Source organism: Mastigoproctus giganteus, chromosome 1, assembly GCF_048544385.1.
Source record: "Mastigoproctus giganteus isolate SK-2022 chromosome 1, ASM4854438v1, whole genome shotgun sequence".
Lineage (NCBI taxonomy): Eukaryota > Metazoa > Arthropoda > Arachnida > Uropygi > Thelyphonidae > Mastigoproctus > Mastigoproctus giganteus.
Genome location: NC_143575.1, coordinates 48929647 through 48951224, shown reverse-complemented (window position 1 = coordinate 48951224; position 21578 = coordinate 48929647). Strand labels below are relative to the sequence as shown.

At 35.1% G+C, this 21578-nt stretch overlaps 1 protein-coding gene across 1 annotated transcript in view; it reads right to left on the bottom strand.

Moving 5' to 3' along the window:
• Positions 1-327: 327 nt before the first annotated feature.
• DUBAI (Deubiquitinating apoptotic inhibitor) overlaps positions 328-21578 on the bottom strand; it is a 123138-nt gene continuing 101887 nt past the window's right edge. Inside the window, exons 12-13 of the mRNA XM_090371917.1 lie at positions 9724-10824; positions 328-595 (exon numbers count right to left, since the gene is read on the bottom strand). Of these exons, the coding sequence (XP_090228043.1) occupies positions 428-595; positions 9724-10824 (1269 nt within the window). The 3' untranslated portion in view covers positions 328-427. The remainder of the gene's footprint in view (positions 596-9723; positions 10825-21578) is intronic.

Sequence of the window (21578 nt, the reverse complement as noted above, 5' to 3'; positions counted from 1 at the left end):
TTCTTAAAATGTTTTCCCAGGAACTTATCCTTGTAACAGATAAACTTTCCTTAAAAGATATCATGACAGGCAAAGATTTCATAAAAAAATTATCTTCACATGTAAATAATTTTTAATTTATTTATTTATTTATTTTTTTGGCACAAAAATCTCTCTCTTTTGAGATTTTTTCTTCTAAATCTCGCACACAGTTTTTATTAAGTGTGTGTAAACTGCCTTTCCCTAAAAGTGTATAATAAATAAACTTTCAAAACTGAATGTTTCACTCATAACAGCTATGAGCTGAAAATTAAATTTAAAAAATTATACCCAAAAATCTCGCCTTCTTTAAAAATCTGAAATTCTTCAAAAAAAATTAATATAGAAAACTATTTTAGAAAATGAAACAAAAATTTGTGTTATATAACTAGTTTTTTTTAAATAAAACTCAAAAGACAAAACGTGAGGCTGAACCCAATCCCCCAATGGCACCACCACTGCTACTACCACATCCCCCTGCTGGTGGAGGAGGATCATCAAAGTCTTTAAAATGCTTTGTAGGTATAAGAGAATTTACTTTTTTCCCACTTTGTTTTTTGGATTCTGTTTCTTGTTCCTACAAAAAAAAGAAATAAAATGAAACACAATATATATTAAAAAATAATAAATAAATAAAACTAAGAACATTTATTTAACACACACAAATAAAGACTAAGTAACACACAATTTTCATCAGACTAATGTACAATACAGTAAGGTATTGATTAACTTAACTAGGGCTGACTACTTCAGACAACTGATTTGTTTGAAAGTCAATTTTAAAACAGGCACTTTTTTTTAATATTGAAACTGCTAATTTCCATACTGAATATTTGGTTACAAAATTTGTACCATTAAAGTTTTCAATTTTTCAAATATAGTTTTTAACACTAATGGACAGCACCATATATTTGTGTTTTCTGAGAAGTTCATATGGCCACAAGTGTGAATAGCATACTATAGTACTGGGAGGACTTACTTAATGTTACATTATTATAATATTTTATTATTAATGCTGTTTTTGAATATATGTTTGTTCACAACCTTACCCACATTTTATATCTATAAAGATATATCACAATCATTTGATTGTCTTGATAGGGAACTAAGTTTATGATATTAATGAGAATTTGATGTAACTGAATAATTACTTTTGTTTCCAAGTTGTGTACTTTGACTGCATTATTATTGTGCATTATTATTATTATTATTTGGAGAGTACAATTTAGTATATGTGTAACAATTTGATGTATTACATAGAGATCAGAAATAAATGAAATGAAAGATTTGGAATACTAACAGAAACTTTGGTCCTTTAGATGGAGAACTGGAGAAATGCAGAAATGAAAAAAAAAAGTGAAGTAAAAAAATATATACCAAGTGTGGCAATAAAGTTCCCAGACTGGTGCAATAAAAAAGAATACAAAGTGAAGGAACTCAAAAGTGGTTTTATTTTTATTCAAAATAAATCACCACTTCATTGAATGCACTTAATGCATTGTTCTAAAAATTTTTGAAAAGACTAAGCAAAGGCATCCAAAGAGATGATGTTCAGTTTGCTGGTTACTTTTTTTCTTCATGTCCTCAACATCTGAAATTGTTTTCCTCTCAGGGCAGTTTTCACCTTGGGAAAGAGGAAGCAGTCTGCTGGTGCTAGACTGAAAGAGTAAAGTGGATGGTTGATGTGTACAATGGCATGTTCTTTCAGAAATGTCTTCACAACAAGTGCAGAATGGGCAGGGGGATTGTTGCAACAAGAACCATCTGCCTTTTTCTTGAAATTGCAGCCTCCTCTGGGAAATGTACTTCCATAGTCTTTGAAGCACCTGTATGTAGAATACAGCACTGACTATCCCCATCACATACAAATTCCTCATGAATCAACCTGTTGAAAAACATGTTCATTGCCTTGATCCTGGACTTCTGTAATTTAAACTTTTTGGGCTTTGGTGATGATTTTGAAGTCCATTGTATACTCTGATGCTTCATCTTTGGGTCGTACCGAAACACCCAACACTCATCTCTGTGACAATATAGTCAAAGAAGGAAATTAGGATTGTCTTAACAAGTCTAAATAAAGTATACACACGACGACACTCTTCATTGCTTCTGCTCATCCGTGAGGCTGTGTGGCACAAATTTTGCACGAGACCTTCCCTTTCTCTAAATTTTCATGCAGTATTTAACAAATAATCTCCTTATTTATATACAACTAATTGGCCATCATTTTGAGGATCAAATGACGATGTCTTGCCACAATTTCCCAAACTTTTGCAACTCTATCCTCATTTTGAGAAGTTGATGGATTCTCACTTCTTGGGTCATCACGGACATCCTATGTCTGTCTCTGAACTGCTTGTACCATTCAAGCACAATGGTACGATTTAATGTTTCATCACCATAAACAGTTTTTTACATTTCATACATTTCTGTTTCAGATTTTCCCAGTTTAAAGCAAAATTTGATATCAGTTAGTTGCTTCATTGTAAAATTGTGACACAGAACGTGAATGCTACTAATGAAACTGGTTGTTATTTGCAACCTGTAAAGCCTACTGGACAATCTCTGTACCACCATTTGTTGGAGGAAGTTTGAACTACATCCTACCATTTCCATTTATTTCGAACTTTGAAAATTACTGCAACAGCACCAGTCGGGAATTTACTGCCATACCTCGTATGTAGTCTAGAAAAGAATAAATAAAAATTTTGGTTTTTCCAGTTGAAAAACAGAAAGGCTAATCTTTAGAACAAGTATTAATTATAATACAAATATAACAAGATTTCAACTGTGTTGGGAGAATTGTGCTCTTAGTTCCTACTTTGTAAAAGTTTCCAAAGAAACTTCCTGATGTCTGTATGACCACCTAATAGACCACCATCTTTGTTTCTGCTCAACATTAATAAATGACAACAACCATGCTCCATAATATCTTTGCTCAGACAAGGGTTTCATACTTGGACAATGCAACTATTTTTTTTTTTTCTTTTTGGCAAGAAACAGTTATGAAACGTTTGCAAGGAAGCCTGAAAAGTCCTTCAGGGTGACTAAACAAGCTTAAGTTTATGTAAGCTTGTTTAGTCAAGCATACTGAAGTTACTTTCCAATGCTTTCTTTAATCCACACTGCAGATTTTACATGTTTGTGCAAACTTTTTATTCTGCTTATACAATCTTTGATAACATTTTTCTGCAATTTGAAGAGCAGGTTTTCAGGCACCTTCTTGTATGCTTTTTGCAAGATCAGCAGACCAACAAATTCTATGTTTTTGTTATGTTTCCATGACTTTTCTGTAATTTGTCAGTGTGAATAACTTGGAATCTATTATTTGGCCTAAAGCCCGATTATTCTTCTCTAAGGCTGCATTCAGTGATATTTCTACCCCTCATCTCTTAAAGTACTTACAGATTTTACCTGATACACTGTAGGTTCTATTAATTTTTATTTTCCTTTTTTTATATACTGATACAATTAACATTTTGTTTGAATTTTCTGGAACCTGTTCTTCAGAAAAATGACCTAAGATAATGTAATATAACCATCATGACTATTTTCCCTTCAGCTTTTAGCATTTCATATTCTGATTTTATATGCCCATGCTCAATAGTGATCCAGATTTTCTGGAGGGGGTGGGGGCTAAAGCAGTGTTCTGGGGAATCATTTTGCTTTAATCATCATGCAGCATTATAAAAAAAACAACAACATTATTTTTATCACAAGTGATAAAATCTAGAGGGCTATAGTCCCTCTAGACTCCAGCTAGGGCCGCCACTGCATTGCTGCCTTTTCACACTTTATATTTTCCAAGACCTTTTCTACCTTAATAATATATGAGGGCTGTTCAATAAAGAATGATCATAATTTTTCCTGAACAATCATACTAAGCTGCAGAATTTAAAACCAAACCAAGTACTGCTGTCATCACTCCAACCACTGCTATCACCACAGAAACTATAAACACTGCTTCTGTAATCGTGAGAGAAGATAGTCATATAACAGTAAGGCAACTGGCAGAGATATTCAGAATATCAGTAGAAAGCAGGCACAATATTCTCCACGACCATTTGCATATGACGTGTTTGTGCACACTGATTTCCAAGACTACCCACACCTTAGTAACAGCAAGTTCATATGGAGGCTTGTCAGGAGCTGCAATGGATGGTTACTGAAGATGATGAGGTTCTGAACAAAGTGGTATCGGCAGATGAGGCCATGTCTCATCTGCTGTTACCACCTTGTGCAGATCACACATGGCCTCATCATTTTGACTCAGAAAGTAAGCAACAAAGCCTGTTTGAGTCTATGTCATCACTGAAAAAAGCAAAAGTTGTGGCTTCTACAAGAAAGGTTATGGTGATCTCTTTTTTTTGACATTCAAGGAACGGTTCACCAGCATGTTCTTCCACGTCATACGACTGTTATGGGACCTTACTACAGAACTGTACTGCACTTTGTGGATCACATTCTTGCAAATAAACACAACTGCACGCAGGTAGGATGCTGCATCATGACAATGCAAGACCTCACATTGCTCATACTCTCATTGAGTACTTAGCCAGCATTAATGTCATATATGTTCCTCATCTGCCCTTAAAGCCCTGAGCTTGCACCCTGCAATTTTTTTATTATTTTAATGGTTAAAGGAGCTGAGAAGAAAATGTTTCCAGTCGTCAGAAGAAGTTGTAAAGACATCGGAGGCAATTCCCAAAAGCATGTAAAAAAATGACTTCCAACATTTTTGAAGAACGGCAGAAATGTTGAAGTAAGTACAGTGGACCCCTGCTTTATGATATTAATCCATTCCAGAGACACCATCGTATTGTGAAAATATCGCAATGTGAACCCAATAACACATTGTTTTTTGGTAATTCGTTCCAGGAGCTCGGAAGTTGAAATTTTCGCTATATAATAAAGCTATTTATCTCTCTAAAAGGTGATTTTTATAATGGGAATTGTACATATTGATTAAAAAAATTGATTAAAACTAATATATTGATTAAAGCACAACACAAAAAATCACTTCAATTAAAGGATGCAAAAACAAAACATGTGGCCAACACGTTTACAAATGCTGCTATCGGCTGAGAGGAGGGACCACATAGTCTGGTAAGAGACAATCGTAAGCCCATCCCATCGTAAAGTGAAATAAGTAGGCGCCGGCTAACATGATCACTGATTAGTGGAATCAGCCACTTTAATTAAAAAAAAAAAAAAAAACAGTTAAAATTATTAAAATGCACTATACCACTTTCATCGTTATCACGTTTGCTTATAAGAATCAATTTTGAACACTTTTTGATATTTTTCTAAAGCACATTTCTGGAGGTTACAACCATAAAACAATAAAAACGATTTGAAGTTTCCGGTTTACTGGGCTTTTCTGTTAGTGCAATCTATTTTAAATGTGAAATGTGTTTCCCCTTCCTCTTCAGTCATATAAAAAAACAAATAAATTTTCAGAATCTTCTCTTCATTCCTACTTTTTAAGCTTCGTAAACTTGTTACTCCATATCTCACTTGCGTGCATTGTGTTAGTTATAATTTGTGCATGTCGTGTTCTTTGTTATTGATTGCTCATATTTTTTACTGTTTTAAATTTTACAGCCCCCAAAAAATGTCAGTGAACAGAAATATTAAATATAAATTATTAGTATGTACATATTACAGTATTAATTAAGCTATGTACGTAAGCATAAATTTATTTTTAATTTGATAACCTGTGAAAATATTCTTCCGATTTTCACATATCATTTAATTTTGTTAATTGGTAATGTAATAAAGCATAAATTTGTGATCTTTACTTTTATAGCCTGTGGTAACATTCCTCCTATTTTTGCTTATTAGAATCTCTGTTTAATAGAATTAAAATTCAATTCGCAAATGTGATCACAATGTGGGAGCTTACCTCATATCATATAGTGAATATATTATGGTGAGTCGATTGTAAAGTGATTTGATCGTACAGTGAACCAATCATATAATGGGGTCCACTATATTTGATGGGGACTACTTCTAAAAAGGCAATCAAAATATGGATGACTAATAAAGATATGTTGGGAAAAAAAAATTATGATCATTCTTTATTGAACAGCCCTCATAGTATTCAAAATTTCCATAATTCTGGTCTTTTCTTCTTCCTTAGTGATGACTTAAGCTCTTTCATTTAACAAATCAAAGTGTTTACTCTATACTTCTAAAATACTCTTCTCTTCTGTTTTATCTTTGCTCCTTTCATTTTTGATTATCTTAGTTATGGTTTCGCCTCCAGTTCTGAGATTTTTAACTAAATGCCTAAACATTTTTCTAATATTTTGATATTTTTTTACCATATCATTCCAAGATTTTTGTTTAGCCTCTTTTACACATATTTTAGATTTCTTGTACTTTTCTTTATATTCCAATAAGGATTCATTAGCTTTATTTGTCAAAAATTTCTTACATGATTTTTTCTTTTCTCTAACTGCTTCTAACTTCTTGAAGTGGCATTCTGAATTTCCTGTCTTTACAGATCTTTTCCCCACATTTGGCACATCTGGTGTGCATTTGCAAACTTAGCTCATATTAACCTGTTTAACAGTATTTATGGTACTGCCAGTACTTAGCATTAGCATTAGTAGAGACATATGATGCAAGAAAGCAAGCTTATGCGGCATCAGCAAAAAAAAAAAACACTCCCATTTCACCCCTCTGTTCGTTCGAAATAGCTGTCCAGCTGAGCCTTAAATTTATTTAGGCTATCAACTTCCGCAACAAGGGATGGAAGTCTGTTCCACCAACCAACTACCCACTGGCTAAGGGCAAATTTCCGTACATCTATCCTACATCTGTCTTTCCTCAATTTGAATTTATGCCCTCTCAGGTGATTATTCAGAGCAAGAGGAAGAATTCCATTGGCATTGAGCATGCTCAAACCATTCAAGGCTTTATACACCTATATCAGATCACCTTGCTGGTGCCTAGTCGCCAGACACTAATTTGCAAAACTTAAGCCTTTCTTCGTAAGAGCAACCCTTTGTTCCATTCACTAATCTTGTTGCCCTTCTTTGTGCTCGTTCCAGCAGCTCTACATCCTTCTTGAAATTAGACCTCCAGACCTGTATACGGTACTCAAGGTGTGGCCTGACCATTGCCTTATACAAGGGAATAATCAGCTCCTTATCCCTGCTAGAAAAATTCCTGTTTATCATTTTTTTTTTTTTTTTTTTTTTTTTTATGAAAACCCGAAACACAAAAGGTATCAAAACCTATAGTACTTAGTACCGTGCATGGGTTGAAGGAGAGGTATGGGGAGAGGGGAATGCCAGAAACTTTGCTCTAGAGACTAAACATGGGTTTCACCACTTCAAGCCTCCAATAAGCAAAGTGGTGGTATTTCACCGGTTGATGAAAGTCATCTACACCATGAGCTACTCTTGCAGCCCGTCTGCACTGCTCAGAGAACTTCATATCTGCCTGCACAATTACCCCCAGGTCCTTTTCATTCTCTACCACTGTCAGTGTAGTACCACAGAGTTCATATGTTGCTCTGGGGTTACTGTTTCCCATATGTAGTACTTTACATTTGTGAATGTTAAACTTCATTTGCCACCTCTCAGCCCATCTGCTCAACCTTTCCAGATCCTGTTGCAGCAGCATAGCATCAGTAGTGTTCTTAACAACCCTGCCAACCTTTGTATCATCTACAAACTTGGACATTAAGCTTGATATACCATCATAAATATCATTTATAAATACAGAAAACAACAATGGATCCAACACTGAACTCTGAGAGACTCCACTAATAACATTAGTCCATATGAGCAGTGTCCATTGATTACCACTCTCTGTCTTCTCTCCTTTATCCATAGCAGCAATTTGCCTCCAATGCCACACTGCTCCAATTCGTGCAGCAGTCTTCCATGTGCAACAGTATCAAAAGCCTTTCTAAGATCCAAATATATAATATTAAAGTTATTCCCTGCATCAAGTTCTTTTGTGACTGCATCATAGTATGCAATCAAATTGGTCAGGCAAGACTTTCCCTTAACAAAACCATGCTGTGTCCGAGCTATAACTGAAGTCTTGTCTAGATGATCCTGCAGTGCTTCTTTAACCAGTGCCTCCATTAATTTTCCTGGAACAGAAGTTAAACTCACAGGTCTATAATTACTTGTGTCAGCCTTTGATCCTCCTTTGTGAATTGGGGTTACATTTGCACATCTCCAGTCTATGGGTACCTCCCCTGAGTCCAAAGAAACTCTCATAATTATGGCTAAGGGTTCGCTTACTTCCTTTTCTGCCTCCTTTAATATAACTGGATAGATCCCATCCACCCTGAGTGCCTTTTTTACGTTTATCCTCAACAATTTCTCCTCCACTTTCCTCTCAGTTATTACAAAATCATCTAGCTCACTGCCAGAGTTTATTTCACCTCTGGCATTCCCCTTCCTGAATAACTCCTCATGTGTGAATGTAGATGTAAAATACTCGTTTAGTTTGTTAGCCACCTGAGCAGGATCCTCAACTGTTGAACCATCAATATCCATTGGACCAATCTGATTCTCCCTTTCCTTCTAGATTTTACATAGGTAAAGAACTCTTTTGTTTTTCTTTGCATCCTTTGCCAAGGATTTATCATAATCTGCCTTTGCCTGCCTAATTTCCTTTGTGACTTGGTTACAAACTAGCTTATATCTATCATAGGCTTCCATGTCACCCATTAATTTATATGTATCCCATGCATTTTTCTTCTCTGCCATATGTCTCATTAGTTCATCTGACATCCATTTAGGCCTAAACCTTGAACAATATTTCTTAGTTGGTATGTAAAGCCTAGTAGCTTCCAAGATATGATAGATATAAGTTCTTTGAATGCTTCCCATTTTGAATTTGCTGTTGGTAACATCATCAGTTGGTCCCACTGTATAGAATTTAAATACTGTCTCAGACCATCGTAGTCGCCTTTACGAAAGCAACAACCCTTCCCTTTACCCCCGATGGTAGTTACCTCTTTGAGTAAATCCCACTTCAGCACACTGTGATCACTGCCACCTAGTGGTTCCTTTATCTGCAGATTCTTAATGCATGAAGAATCACTACTGATAATCAGATCAAGAGTATTACTCCCTCTAGTTGCTTCCCGAACATGCTGATATAGAAAGCAATCATCCAATAAATCCACAAAAGCCCTGCTAGTGTATGAGTGACCAACCCACAAATTCCAGTCAATATCTGGGAAATTAAAATCCCCCATTATAAGACTCTCTGATTTACTGGCCCACTCTATTTCCCTGTACAGTTTCTTATTATACTCATCCGTCACTAGGCCTATAGCACGCTTCTACTCTCAATTTTGATCTCCCAATGCTTATGATCCCAATACTCCCAATTTTGATCCCAATACTTAATTAATTTAAAGTTATACAATATATTTAAGATTTATTACTTCTTCAGGATGTAGGCTAACCAGAAACTTCAAGTGTGTTGTTATGTATGGTCTGATTTTGTAGTAAGTCTGCACATGTTTCTTGATGTTGTGCATACCATTTCATTGTGTATAAAATTTAAGACCTTTTTTGCCCACAATAAAATATTAATCTATTAGTGCTAAGCAAGGCTTTAATTAGATCTTATCTCGAAAGTAACTAATTAGATATATAAATGTTAGAAAACAAAAAATAAACAACTAAAAATGGAAATATACATATAAATATGTAAAAAAATTACCTGAAGGAATTTCATATTATCTCTGGTGACAATATCCCTTAGGCCTTTACTGATCAGGGTATACTGAGATTCATCATTTAAATTATGATAATCTTTACATGCACCATCTTTTCTATAAAACAACATATATGCAGTGTCTTTAGGAAATCTCTGTGTGAGTGTTCTAAATGAATCAAAGGATGAAAAAGACACTCTACTATCATTAAATAGGTACCATTTCCTTGGAAGAACATCAATACCTTTCACATCTGGCAAATCAGAATTGCACAGAAAAATATCTGGACAAGATGTCCTTGCATAAGTATAATAATGACCACTTTCTGCTGAAGAACCAGAATGAACAATTACAGCATACAAATAATATGTTTCATTAATTAAAGTGTTTGAGTCATCTGCTGAAATACAGGGTAACTGAAGTATGGAGGAGTAACTGATTTCTGTAACTATCTTTTCCCTTGAGTTTGTGACAGTGCTGTAGGAGAACCTCAGAAGGGTTAAAATAAGATGTTCTGGTGGTTTTAATATATAAACACGTCTTTCAGCATTATGCAAGCTACTACATATCTCACAGTAATACTGATTTTCTCCTTCTAGTTTTTCTGGCATGAAATAGTTATTTAGCAAGTCATTCAGGTGGAAACAGTCAAGTGGTTTTTTACTGGTGCTGCTACTTGTTTCTGCATGGGACTTTAGAGAATCTATGGATATTTCAGATTCACTCCTATGAGGTATAGCTAAATGAATATCTAAGAAATTATCTACATGTGGTGATGAAGTATTGCAATTTAAGCAGTGATAAGTTATTTGCATTATTCCCCCAAACTCTTTTTGTACTAACGTGCTATTTTTAATAATCTCTGTTTTAGCTTTTAATTTCGGAGTACCATAACTAAAATCACAGTCACGTTCAACTATTTTATCTTGTTTATTACTCAATGTTTCGTTGCTACTAAGGGAATGGCTTTTAGTTGAAATTGCTTGTTCTTCACTAAGATTATCCAAAAGAAAGCGCAGAAACTCTGAACAGTCTTGTTGTTCGCCAGGTTCAAACCAAACAGGTTTTGCTATTTCAAAAAAGGACTGAGGTGTATAAGCTGGTCTCTGGAAAAAAAATAAAATAAAAATAAATAAAATAAAATAAATAATTTAAAAAAATAATAAAATATATATAATATCAATTTGCAATATAATATTATATGTAAATATATGATATCACTATATCTGAATATATAATATTTATATTCATTGTTGTATTTCTTTGCAAATGTCTGAGTTCATAATGTAATACAGTCATCCCTCGATTTGTGTGGCTTTTTATTGAGTGGTCAGGTATTTACTACCAAAATTTTAGATTACGCAGCAAGTTTTGCTACCTGCACGATTTTTGTCTACAAAGCTTCAAAAATAGGAATGAAAAGCAGATTTTGAAAATTTATTTATGTTTTTTACATGGCTGAAGATTTCACTGAAGGAGAAACACATTTCACCATAATAATGTAAAATCCCACAGAATTCCAACTGTTGGTATTATTGCAAATGCAATAAGATCAAGTTTATTATTTATAATTAGATTGCACTAACAGAAAAACCCAATAAACCATAAAGTGCAAATTGTTTTTATTGTATGGTGACCTCCAGAAATGTGCTTTAGAAAAATATCACAAAGGTGTCCAAAACTGATTCTCATAACCAAACATAGCAATAAATGGTGGTGTGTTTGTCCGTTTCCCCCCTTTATCAGTTATCCTATGTTAGCTGTTCAGACAGAAGCTTTTTTCTGGTTCGTGCAAAATAAAGTGTTTTAATCAGTAAGCATCACTTTTGCTGATTTAATATTTCTTGTCTATATAAAGTGTGTGTTTAATTAGTGCCTAAAATGGAGAAAGTTACAACAAGAAAAAAATTTTTAATTTAAAGGAAAAATTAAAAACTGTTAAGGAGTTAGAAAATGGCGAAAAGGTTGTAACGTTGGCCAAAATACACAGCATAAATGAATCTAGCATTTGACAAATTAGGAAAAATGCTGAGAAAATTAAAAGTTCAGTTATCTGTTCCGCATCATTATTCCCCCAAACTCTTTTTATACTAGAGTGCTGCAAAAAACACTACAAAAGTGAGAAATCCATAGAGAAAACTGAAAAATTACTTTCTTTCTGGATAGAAGATCCTAATCAAAAGAGAATGCCTCTTAGTTTAGATATTATTCGCACCAAAGCTCTGCAAATTTTTAATCGCTTACAAGAAGAAGCAGCAGCAGTAGCCAGTCCATCCAATGCAGACGTATTTCAGGCCAGTAAGGGTTGGTTTGAAAATTTTAAAAAACGTCAGTCTTCACAATCTAAATTAATGGGCGAAGCAGTCAGTGCAGATATGGAAGCTGCTTCTTTGTAAAAACTTTAAAGGATGTTATTACGATTGAGGACTATCTAGCAAGTCAAGTGTTTAATGATGATGAGACTGGCATATTTTGGAAGTGTATGCCAAGCCAAATGTTCGCCCCGGGTTTCAAAGTTGTAAAAGATAGGTTAATACTTTTGTTATGTGGCAATGCAGAGGGTGACTCTAAGTGTAAACTGCTTCTAATTTATACATCAGAAAATCCTTGTGCTTTTAAAGGAATATCAAAAAGCTCTTTACTAGTTCATTGGAAATCAAGCTAAAAAGCCTGGATGACAGCTAAAATCTTCGAGGATTGCTTTTTAAATTGCTTTTGCGTTGAAACAAAAAGATATTGCCTGAAGAAGAACGTAGCATTCAAAACCTTGCACATTGTTGACAATGCGCCCAGCCATCCTGCACATTTGTCTGATCTGCACCCAAATGTGAAAGTTACCATTCTTCCAGCGAATACAAGTCCGTTAATTCAGCTGATGGACCAAGGTGGTATAGCTTCCTTTAAACTTTATTACCTAAGAAGATCTTTTTTACAATTGGTAGAAGCTACTGATGGAACAGGCAGTGTTTCAATTCGAGATTATTGGCGGAATTATAACATTTTTGATGCTGTAAAAAATATTGAGTTTGCTTATTGTGAAGTTAAGAACTCAACAATGAATGCAGTGTGGAAAAAGCTGTGGCCACAAAGCTGCACCAAAGAAGCCACAGTCCAAATGCCAGATAGAGTTGAGATAGTGAGAATTGGCAAAATGATTAGCGGAGAGGGATTTGAAGAACTGGAACCAGCAGATATCACAGAACTCCTTGAATCTCATAGAGAACAATTATCAATGGATGATATTTTTTCGCAATGTGAAGAAAAAGATAACAAAAATGATAAAAACGAAGATAACAAAAATAATAAAAATGAAGGTGCACAAAAAAATTTGACCACAAAGAGACTAGCTGAGTTTTTAAGACTTGCAAATCAGCTTAGCCAAGAAGCTCTGGATCTTCTTCCAGTCACATAGCTCTCTGAGGAGCTGTTGTGGCCACCAACAAATTCCTCCAACTGCATTGATCGTGTGCTATACAAGCAGCATCAAAAAGTGTCATGCCCAGAAGGTCACTGATCCCATCCTTCTACCTAGTTGCAGGTCTTCCTCTGCACCTCTTCCCCTTGGTTTTTCCTTCCATTATATTCTTCAACAGAAAGTTTTCCCTTCTTACTATATGACCAAAAAACTTGAGTTTTCTTTTGTTGATGCTATGCCTGCCAATTTTATTCAATACCCACTATTTGTTCTTCAATCCAAGTAAGAAATATGCAGTATTCTCCTGTAACACCATATTTCAAATGCCTCAATTTTCTTCCTGTCAACTCTTTTCAGATTCCATCCTTCACATCCATAAGTGGCAACTGGAAAAATTAACGAATCAATGATTCTCAGCTTCGTCTTTAGGAGCAGATCATGATTGTTTGTTTGTTTTGATTTTATTGGCGCATTAGGAGCAGATCGTGATCTCTCCATAATTTTATCAGATCAGCGACCAATGTTTTAGCAATTGCCTGTCGTCTCTTTACATCATTTGAGCAGTCACTATTTTTATTTATTCTTGACCCTAAGTAATCAAATTCATCAACTTCTTCATTATCTTGTCCATTAACCTTCACTTTACTGGAATTGAGATTATCACCAATCACCATAATTTTAGTTTTACACACATTCAGAAACAATCCTTTTTTCTTACTTGCTTCACATACTCTCCTCAGAGTTTCTTTAAGATGATCCTTAGAATTACAAATTAGCACAGTATCACCTGCATAACGAAGGTTGTTTATCTTCAGTCCTCCAATTTTGCTGCCAGTCTCTAAATCTTCCAAAGCTTCATGCATGATATCTTCAGCATAAAGATTAAAAAGGTGAGGTGACAAAATACAGCTCTGCCTGACACCATTACCTATTGTGAAAAAGTCCGTGTTTCCCATGTTCGTTCTCACAGTTCCTTCCTGTTCCTGGTACAGAAGCTTAATCAGCTGAATTATGTGGATTGAGAAACCCATAATAGTCCTCATTTCCCATAGTTTCTCATGTTGAACACAATCAAATGCTTTTGCATAATCTATAAAACACAAACCGACTGGAACATTGAATTCTTTGCATTTTTCAATAATCAGTTGTAGGCTTACAATCTAATCTCTGGTCCTCTACCCCTTCTGAAACCTGCTTGCTCTTCTGGCATTTCTTCATATTTTTCTTAAGATTCTGTTCAATATGATTTTAAGAAGAATCTTGCTAGCGTGAGAAATTAGGCTAATAGTCCTGTAATTTGAGCAAATTTTCAGATCTCCTTTTTTTGGTAAGGGGATGAAAATTGATTTCTTCCAATCTGATGGCCACCGTTCTGTTTCCAAAATTTTTACAATCATTTTATGAAAAAACTCTGCATCTTTCACACCTGTAGCTTTAATCAATTCCAGGTGACTTGCCACACGTTAGTTCTCTGATGGCTTTTTTGGCTTCTTCCTTCAGTGGAACTGGTTCATGATCACTCTTGAAAAGGGGTTGGCAGACCACTGATGCCAGCAAGTGCTCGGAAGAGCTGCTCACAGTATTCTCAGTAAGCTCTGGATATGGATCCTAATTTGGAGAGGAGTTTAAATTTTTTCAGAACTTTATCATTAACTTTAGTTCCTTATGAAGAAATTTACAGAGAAAAACAACATTCTTCTAAGCAAATAATTTTAACAAATTTTTTTCAAAAATGTCAGATACTTTTGCAAGTTTATCACAGGAAAACAGTGACGAAGAAGCAATGAATTTAGATTAAAAATCTACAGGTAAGTATTAGCAAGATTAATTTTATGGACGTTTCTAATTTTTTTCTTACCGAATGAAGAACATTTTTTTTGATTTTTTTTTTTGTACAGGCATGGAACCCTCATTATGGCATATAAACTACATTTCGCATTATGCGGATTTGGACTGCGCAGTGTTTTCCCGGAACATAACCCTCGCACAAATCGGCAGATGACTGTATATAAATCTCTTTATATAATTATTCAGCTAGGGCTTGAAGTACTATTAACTTTCTCATTAATTCATTGAGCTTTATTAATTCTGAACAAATTAATAAATCTCTTTAGGTAAGAATCGTTTGGCATAGCAGGTGTGCATAGCAATATAGCAAGTGTTTTTAAGAAAACTTCTAAGATAGAGAAAGAAACAGAAACAAGTCTGAAGTCAAACACCCTTTAATAGGTAACTGACTTTTATGAAGAAGGAACATCATATATTCAGTCCATAAAGTTGGAAAAAATGAAAAAAGTACAAAAAAGAAACTGCATTTCACAATGTAGACAAGCACTAGATCAATAACTATAATATTAACACTGCTGCAACAGGATCCAGAAAAGTTGAGCAGACAGATGGGCTGAGAGGTTACACTGTACTTTTTTCATTTTTTGAAGTTTAACATTGACAAATGTAAAGTACTGCATATGGGAAGCAGTAACCCCAGAGTAACGTATCAACTGTGTGGTACTACACTGACAGTGGTAAAGAATGAAAAGGACCTGGGGTTAATTGTGCAGGCAGATATGAAGTTTTCTGAGCAGTGCAGACGGTCTCCAAGAGTAGTTCATGGTGTCTTGTCGATATACAGAAATTTTTCTAGCAGGGATAAGGAGGTGATTATCCCCTTGTATAAGACAATGGTCAGGACACACCTTAAGTACTGTATTCAAGTCTGGAGGCCCCATTTTAATAAGGATGTACAGCTGCTGAAACAAGTACAGAGAAGAGCAACAAGATTAATGAATGGAACAAAGGGTTGCTCTTACAAAGAAAGCTTTGTTTTGCAAATGTGCCTGGAGACTAGTCACCTGCGAGGTGATCTGATTGAGGTGTATAAAGCCTTGAATGATTTGAGCATGCTCAATGCCGATGGGATTCTTCTTCTTGCTCAGAATAATTGCCTGAGAGGGCATAAATTTAAGAAAGACAGTTATAGGATAGATGTGTGGAAGTTTGCCTTTAGTCAGTGGGTGGTTCATTGCTGGAACAAACTTCCATCTGTTGTTGTAGATGTTAATAGCTTAAACAGATGGGTGAAATGAGAAGGTTTTTTTTTTTTTTTTTGGCTGATTGCTATATAAGCTTGCTTTCTTGCATCATGTGCCTTTACTAATGCTAATGCTAATTTCGAGAGGATAGCCTATTCAGAATATTAGTTTTAGAGAAAATAAATTTTAATCACTCAATGAAATTAAAGTTACATTTTTGGTGATTAATGCAAACAATATACATGTAATCAGATTGACATTGATATTATTGCCTGTAAAGGTCAGTACCCAAGTGATAAGTACTGTAATGAAATGTTGCAAAAAGGCCATTACATTAGAAGTGAAATTAGTGAGATTAGCTTGGAGTAGTTATAACGAGTAATAGTATATATGTTTCATACATGACTAGTAGTTGATTAAATATGTTTATAAGTTTTAAATATCAGAAAATATCCCAATATATGGTTACCCTATATTTAGAAAGTATGTACAGTTATACATAATAAATAACACATGGCACATGGTTTGGTTTAATGCTCATATACATCAACCTGAATGACTATTATGGCAGCAAAAATGAAACTCAAAGATCTTTGTTATCACATGTGAGAAAGTGAAAAAGATTTCGCATACCTCACTGTGAATTCCTTAATAATAGTTAACTTTTTAAAACCCTTCAGTGTAAAAGTATTTCTTCTTTGAAGCATATTCATTGTCATCCTCTTTCAAATTTGATGCTTACTGTGGTGACTTGTTTGTTTGTTATTTGGTTTTTAGGAGCATTAACAACTAAGGCCATATTGCTCCGGGATATGCGGTGGTCATTCCCTGACCTTTCCACATCCTCCGTATTTGGTGGTGACAGGCTCGAACCCCGGTCTAATCAAGAAGCGTGTGCTACGCACTGCTGCTGCTCCTTCCCACCTGGCTACGGAGGCACACCTGTGGTGACTTGAAGAATCATGCATTTCATACCATTAGTGAACGGTGCATTTAACTTCAGTGGTGTAAACAAAATGGACTAGTACATCCATAATGTGAGTTATAATTATTTAAATTCTTTGTGCATGCAAGCTTTGGTGAAATGAATAGAAATATAAAATTTAAAAGCTACCATATATTGTATAATGATACTACATGCAGTATGCAAGCAAATTTTTGTTATATCTCCATCCAGTTTCATTATGTCTGCCTGGAGGTCTTTCATTATGTCTGCCTGGAGTTCTTTCATTATGTCTTCTGGAGTTCTGGCAGTCTTTTCAAATTAGATAAGCTATTCATAAATTGTGGGATCAAATTCAGACCTTTCAAATTTCATTGTAGCTATATTTCAAATAATCTGTGAAAAGTGCATAAAAAATTCTATATTGCTGGTTGGGAAACAGTAATGCTTTCAAAATACATAACATTCTGAATAACCTGATATCAAATTAACAAGGGTATATACTGTAGTTAAGTTAGACCGCCTGGAGTACTGGTATTTCTGGAACGTGAGTAGTAAGTAAAAAAGGAAACAGAGGAAAGAGAGTAGAGAGGTGAGGGAAGTAGAAGCAATTTATGCATGCCTATTATTATAGCATACATCCCTATTATCTAAATTTGTAATCAAGGCTGCTGTTTTGCTACATGATGAACAGTGGTAGTGTGTATATGCTCATGCAATTTTTAGTTGCTATGAATGTTTAGAAAGATCAACTCATGATTGTTAACTGTGCCTCAGATCCTACTTTGCCTCATTAAACATGATCATGGCATATCACATAACTTATTTAATCATATAGGCGCCTCTGTAGCCAGGTGGGAAGGAGCAGCAGTGCGTAGCACATGCTTCCTGATTAGACCAGGGTTCAAGCCCGTCACCACCAAATACGGAAGATGTGGAAAGGTGAGGGAATGATCACCGTATATCCCGGAGCAATATGGCCTTAGTTGCTAATGCTCCTAAAAACCAAATAACAAACATAACTAATCATATAGCAGTTGATTTTATTGTAAATAAAAATTGTTTCATTTAGTAACATGAAGCTGTAGTACAGATGGATTTCCTAAAAACACTCTTTTATTATAGAAAGTGCACTGGTTTTCATTCCACTATGCTTTAGTAGTGCTATACAAACCTTTCTGAGATGCAACCCCAAAATTAGTTGGCATATTTGTAACTCCTATTAAGTTGCACACAGCAGTGTGTATGAGAGAGAGAGAGAGAGAAAAAATATGCAGCAAATACTTATTTGTTTGTCAACTTGTTAATAATGAAAGGCTAACACAATAAACTAAAAAATTTAATATTATTAACATTATAGTGGGTAATATAAAGTACTGTTGTTTAATTCATTCATTCACTCAATTCTTCATTTTCTTTCTGTTTTTTAACCATCTAGTGGGCATGTAAAAAAATGTTAGGTCCACAGACGTGCTGTGCTGCTCTGGTCACCAATCAGTATTGGGGGGAGGGGGGGGAAGAAGCAAGAAACAGTTTAAGGTGTTGCACTTTAACATTTTATTCTTTATTCTGACTCTATACTTTTGGTAACAGCATCCTTGTTATCGAAATGTTATGGCCAAATCTCTATGCAAAATCAGCACAGGTGCAGGAGGGGCAGTGTATTTTTTTTTGCATGACAGATCAATGAAGAATTTTTTAGTTATATTTCTTCAATTAAAAAATAATCAACAATGCAGACAGCTGATTATTTTTTGCTGGAGAAATATAACTATAACTGAAATATTCCTCTAATATAATAACCATACTGGAGGAATACTAAAATTTTCACTCACGTAATTATAATGGATATTTGATTTAATTATTTATTATTTTTTTTTTTTGTTGCTAGGATACTAACAATGCATCCACTATATGGCTAAAAGATCATCTTTAAATGTTCACCATGCTCCATGACAATGCACATTTTTTGATTCCCATCATGCTGACAGTAGTAGTGTGTTGTTGATATTTATAAACAACAAATATCAGTGAATAATTCAATTTTCCAAAATCATTTATTTTTTATCTATTGAGAAAAATAAATTAACAATTAACAAGAGGTAATTTAACAATCCATATCACTTACTCAGATAAACGATATGGGCCTTTTAAATTATCTGCATGTTATCTTGACACAACATTACCAATAACTCAGTACAGTTTTGGTTTGGTGTATATGTGAGTGTTTTAAAATAATGCCAATTCGATAAAAATTTATAGTACAATTCTATTTCAGGTATGGCCCTCTGTGACAGCATACACTAATCTCCCAATTTATAAACATCATGTTACTGAGAAGTAGTTCGTACATCAAAACTTTAAGTTTGAAGTGATTTTCCTACATGTTTCTGATAACTCATGTCGGTGAACTGCGCTTGAGCTCAGGAATGTCTATTGGCAATGCTGGTGCAAGAATTAATAGTAGTAGTGGCATGTGATGCAAGAAAGCAGTGTATAAGCTTATGCAGCATCAGCCAAAAAAAAAAAAAAAAAAAAAAATCACACCATTCCCTCCAAATGCCTGTCCAGTTCCTCCTTAAATTTATTTAACCTATCAACTTCCACAACGACAGATGGAAGTTTGTTCCAGCAATTAACCACCCGCTGGCTAAAGGCAAATTTTTGCACATCTGTTCTACATCTGTCTATCCTTTTTATGCTCCCTTAGGTTCGTAATCTGAACAAGTGAAAGAATCCCATCAGAATTCAGCGTGCTCAACCTATTCAAGGCCTTATACACCTGAATCAGATCACCGCACAGGTGCTTAGTCTCCAGCCATTGCAATTTGCAGAACTTAAGCCTCTCTTCGTAAGAGGATCCCTTCATTCCCCTCATCAATCTTGTTGCCCTTCTCTGTACACACTCAAGCAAATCTACAAAATTTCCTAAAATGAGGTCTCCAGACCTGTACGCAGTACTCAAGGTGTGGCCTGACCATTGTAGTATACAGAGGGACAATCACCTCCTTTTCCCTGATAACAAAATTCCTATATATCATTGACAAAACCCCATGACCTGCCCTGGCAGCCTGTCTGCATTGCTCAGAAAACTTCATATCTGACTGCACAATTACTCCCAGTTCTTTTTCATTTTCTACCACCTTAAGTGTAGTACCACACAGTTGATATGTTTCTCTGGAGTTACTTCTACCCATATGCAGTACTTTACATTTGTCAAGGTTAAACGTCAGTTGCCACTTCTTAGCCCATCTGCCCAAATTTTATAGATCCTGTTGCAGTAGCACACTGCCATTACTGTCATTAACAACCCTGCCAACCTTGTATCATCTGCAAACTTCGACACGAAGCCTGATATACCTTCATCAATATCATTGATAAATATACAAAACAACAGAGGACCCAACACAACACCGAACTCTGTGGGACTCCACTAATAACATTAGTCCACGAAGAGCAGCACCCACTGATTACCACCCTCTGTCTTCTCCCACTCAACCATCCTTTTATCCATTGTAGCAACTTACCCTTAATACCATTCTGCTCCAATTTGTACAATAGTCTTCCATGCGCAACAGTGTCAAAAGCTTTCCTGAAATCCAAATATATGATATCAAAATTATTTTTTGCATCCAGTTCCTTTGTAACCACATCATAATATCCTATCAAATTTGTCAGACAAGACTTTCCCTTAACAAACCCATGCTGTGTCTGAATTATTGCAAGATCATCTAGACATCCAGTCTTGTCTAGATGATCTTGCAATGCATCTTTAACCAGTGACTCTATTATTTTACCCAGAACAGAAGTTAAACTAACTGGACTGTAATTACTCGTGTCACCCTTTGATCCCCCCCTTGTGAATTGGGGACACATTTGCATATCTCCAGTCTGTGGGGACTTCCCCTGAGTCCAACGATGCTCTCATAATTATTGCCAAGGGTTTGCTTACTTCCTTTGCTGCCTCCTTTAATATAACTGGATAGATCCCATCCACCCCAGGTGCCTTTCTTATGTTTAACTTCAACAATTTCTCCTCCACTTTGCTCTCAGTTATTACAAAATCATTAAGCACCCTGCTACAATTTGATAACTTTTTGGCATTTTCAAACCTTAATAACTCCCCATGTGTGAATGTAGATGCAAAATATCATTCAGTTTGTTTGCTATCTGAGCAGGATCATCAACAGTCGAACCATCAATATCAAGTAGACCAATCAGATTCATCCCCTTCATTTTAGAGTTTATAGTTAATTACACCCTTTACATGGTAACACAAAAAAAAAAAAAAAAAAAGAAGAAATCACATAGTGTTCGATCAACAGAAAGGGGTTTGGGGAGGAGCACTACATGTCATAGTATTTGTTTTCTGTAACATACCATCCATTGCTGCAGCATGGTGTTATATAGATATTGCACATCCACATGAAAGTGATTTACCAATGTTTCTGGAAGATAGAAGCTCAAATA